Source organism: Habropoda laboriosa, unplaced genomic scaffold (assembly GCF_001263275.1).
Source record: "Habropoda laboriosa isolate 0110345459 unplaced genomic scaffold, ASM126327v1 scaffold40, whole genome shotgun sequence".
Classification (NCBI taxonomy): Eukaryota; Metazoa; Arthropoda; class Insecta; order Hymenoptera; family Apidae; genus Habropoda; species Habropoda laboriosa.
Window position 1 is genome coordinate 7,451,373 of NW_017100231.1, and position 2,837 is coordinate 7,454,209.

The 2,837-nt window shown below is 30.2% G+C and overlaps 1 protein-coding gene across 2 annotated transcripts in view; it reads right to left on the bottom strand.

The window, feature by feature from the left end:
* The window catches only part of LOC108571509 (nucleosome assembly protein 1-like 1), a 4,874-nt gene continuing 2,037 nt past the window's right edge, over window positions 1-2,837 (bottom strand). For both annotated transcript variants that reach the window (XM_017933566.1, XM_017933567.1), the window contains 6 exons: window positions 2,144-2,436; window positions 1,495-1,648; window positions 1,233-1,370; window positions 971-1,118; window positions 761-880; window positions 1-645 (listed from right to left, as the gene is read on the bottom strand). In XM_017933566.1, the coding sequence (XP_017789055.1) occupies window positions 485-645; window positions 761-880; window positions 971-1,118; window positions 1,233-1,370; window positions 1,495-1,648; window positions 2,144-2,436 (1,014 nt within the window). In that variant the 3' untranslated portion in view covers window positions 1-484. The remainder of the gene's footprint in view (window positions 646-760; window positions 881-970; window positions 1,119-1,232; window positions 1,371-1,494; window positions 1,649-2,143; window positions 2,437-2,837) is intronic.

Here is a 2,837-nt window from a genome sequence, read left to right on the forward strand (position 1 = left end):
TTAAAAATGCTTTAACAGTACCGAAAAATTTGTCCATAGATCAACGTGCGTTTTGAAAAAAATTCAACTAACTTTCTTGTTTGTATATAAACGTAACAATAGTATAAAATGAAACAATTAAAAATTACAATGATTATGTAGAGCTGAGAGCACAATCGTTTATACTTATATGACATTATTTGTAGATCTTAGCTGTTAATGAGCCGTATTTCTATTCATCGTCAACGTCGGATAAAGGGAGGGTACACATAATTTTGTCACTGGTATGTTGAAGAGTTTAGGCTTGATCTGGAATAGGAGATATGATATGATTAGATGAATTGATACGAACAGGATTATGTTGGAGCCACAGGTGCGGGATTATCTAGGCAGTTACCGGTCAAGTTTCCTTAGTTAGTTGTGTGTGTTTGTGTGTGTGTGTGTGTGTGTGTTGTCGCTTACTGTACGCACGAACAATTTTTCTTAGCTTAATTTGTATGTACTTCTACTGCTGTTTACACTCATTAGGATCAGTGCGCTGTTGTTTCCCACCTGGTGGTGCATTAGTAGGAGAAGACTCCTCGTCATCTTCGTCTTCTTCCTCAGGATCGTCTTCGTCGCCTTCTTCCTCTTCATAATCTTCATCTTCGTCTTCTAAACCTTCTCCTAAAATATAACCATTTCCTTTGTCCATTATTAGTTTCTTGCCGAATATTTCAATCAAATTTTATGTAATTAAATCTTTTGTCAATGAGATGAACTTTTCTTCAATAAAAGATACCTGTATAATATAGTACAGCTCTAGGAACTATACGCTCTCTAATATAATGGCCAATTTCAAAATCACTTGTTAACAAAGCTTGAGTCTCATCATCTAACTCTGCTTCTGCATCTTCTGGCACTAAAAAAATAATTTATGATTTATAATGAATATATTAATTTCTATATGAAAGAAACTGTGAACTAATGGAACTGTTAGATTTGTTCTTACCAACTGGTGGACTGAAAAAGTTAAAGAACGAATCGTTCCGAACAGTTTTCGTTACAGTTCGTATGGACCCTCGAGATTTATGTTTCTGATTCTTTTTAATGGTTTTTACTGTAACATTTTTCCCCTTCTTCCAGTCAATTACACATCCCTGTGGAGAATAATTTTGAAGGAACGTGTAATAAATATAAAATACCTCTTGAACAGGCTTCTATTGATACAGATATGAAGAACAACAAACTTAAATTAAAGAGCTAATATTTACCTTACATTTGTATATTTCAGGCCCTTCGAAACTAAATGGATCATTTTTCTCAGGGGTGCACTTCATAATATATTCTTTTGTTAAAACTGAGTTAGAAAAGTATTCATTTGGCTCAAAATGGAATTCGAGAACAAAACCCTACAAAAATCTCATTATCTTTAACATTATGTTTTTGCTATTTATACTTCACATTTTAAATTACACATATAAAATCATGAAATATGAGTAAAGCAATTTAATAATCAGTTGTTTGCTAACTTACCATTGGGTTGGATTTAAGGAATATCACTTTAATATCGTATAAATGTTTGAGTATTGGTTCATCATGTTCCTGAACCATATCAGCTAATGTTCCAACATTTTTAAATATTGTCAGCCAAAAATCTGGGATGCCTTTAACATCTTCAGTTTCACCTCTAAAATGATTAAAATTAACAATGCTCTTAATATTATGATGCTATAATAAAGATTAGTGCAGGTATAAATAGTAGTTTTTGTTCTGGTATCCATAAAAATAAAATTTATAGAAATGTAGCTAATATAATGTTTTGGTGTCTCTCACACTATGCATTCATATGAAAAACTGATCCAGTATAAAAAACAGTAATTGCAAAAAAAAAAAAGTGAACTTTAATTACTTAACGCATAAAACTTGAATTTAATATACTTTCATAATTGAAATTGAGAGAACAACAAAAAACTTTGTACTTGAGAAATATTTTAAAGAGCTCCATTGATGCAGTTCTATTCTGTATATTCATTCTATTTTCTAATACTGTCTTAGGTGCTTCTTCACTGTGACCAAAATAACAATGGAAAATAAAAATTGAAAACACTAATTGTCAAATAAAAACTTAAATAATGAACAATAAAACAAATGTAAACACTTAATGAAAATAAAATAGGCATACTCTTCTTTTTTTTGCTCTTTATCATCTTCGAGATTCACTTTTGTTTTCAAATCATTAGTTAATCCCTCTTCCTCTTCATCACTCTCCCATACACACTGTTCATCCGTTGGTTCATAAATGCCAGATACTATTTCACTCCTCTTTTCATAAAGAGGGGCACACAAGTTGTAATAAACACATTCCAATGTATGTACCTCCTCATAGAATTTTGCTTCAATATTGGTAGTAACTAATTGCAATTGTTTCAAAGCTTTAATTCTGCGTTTTACAGGAACTGGAAGATTCTGCATTTGCTAAAAATTGAAAACCTCTTTTAGAATATAGAATTTCTGTCTAAACAATATTGAAGATATATTCATTGCTGCTTAAGAGTCAAAAATTTTTTTTTTATATATTACAAGTTGAATATACCAATTTTATTATTTTAAAAAATTATTTACTCAAGTAGTTGCTGATTATTTATTTTTCTAAATTAGAATATTGAAATTAATAGGAAACAAACAGAATTTAAACTTGTTAATACATAAAATGTGACAGAACACTCAGGGATGTTCATATTTTTCCATAGTGTAGGTGACTGGTTAAAATATACACTTTTCTCATTTCTATAAACTAAACATTCAATGCATCTATAATTAAAAAAAAAATCACATTCCAATCTACTGTTGTGCATAACTTGCAATCTATACTACTA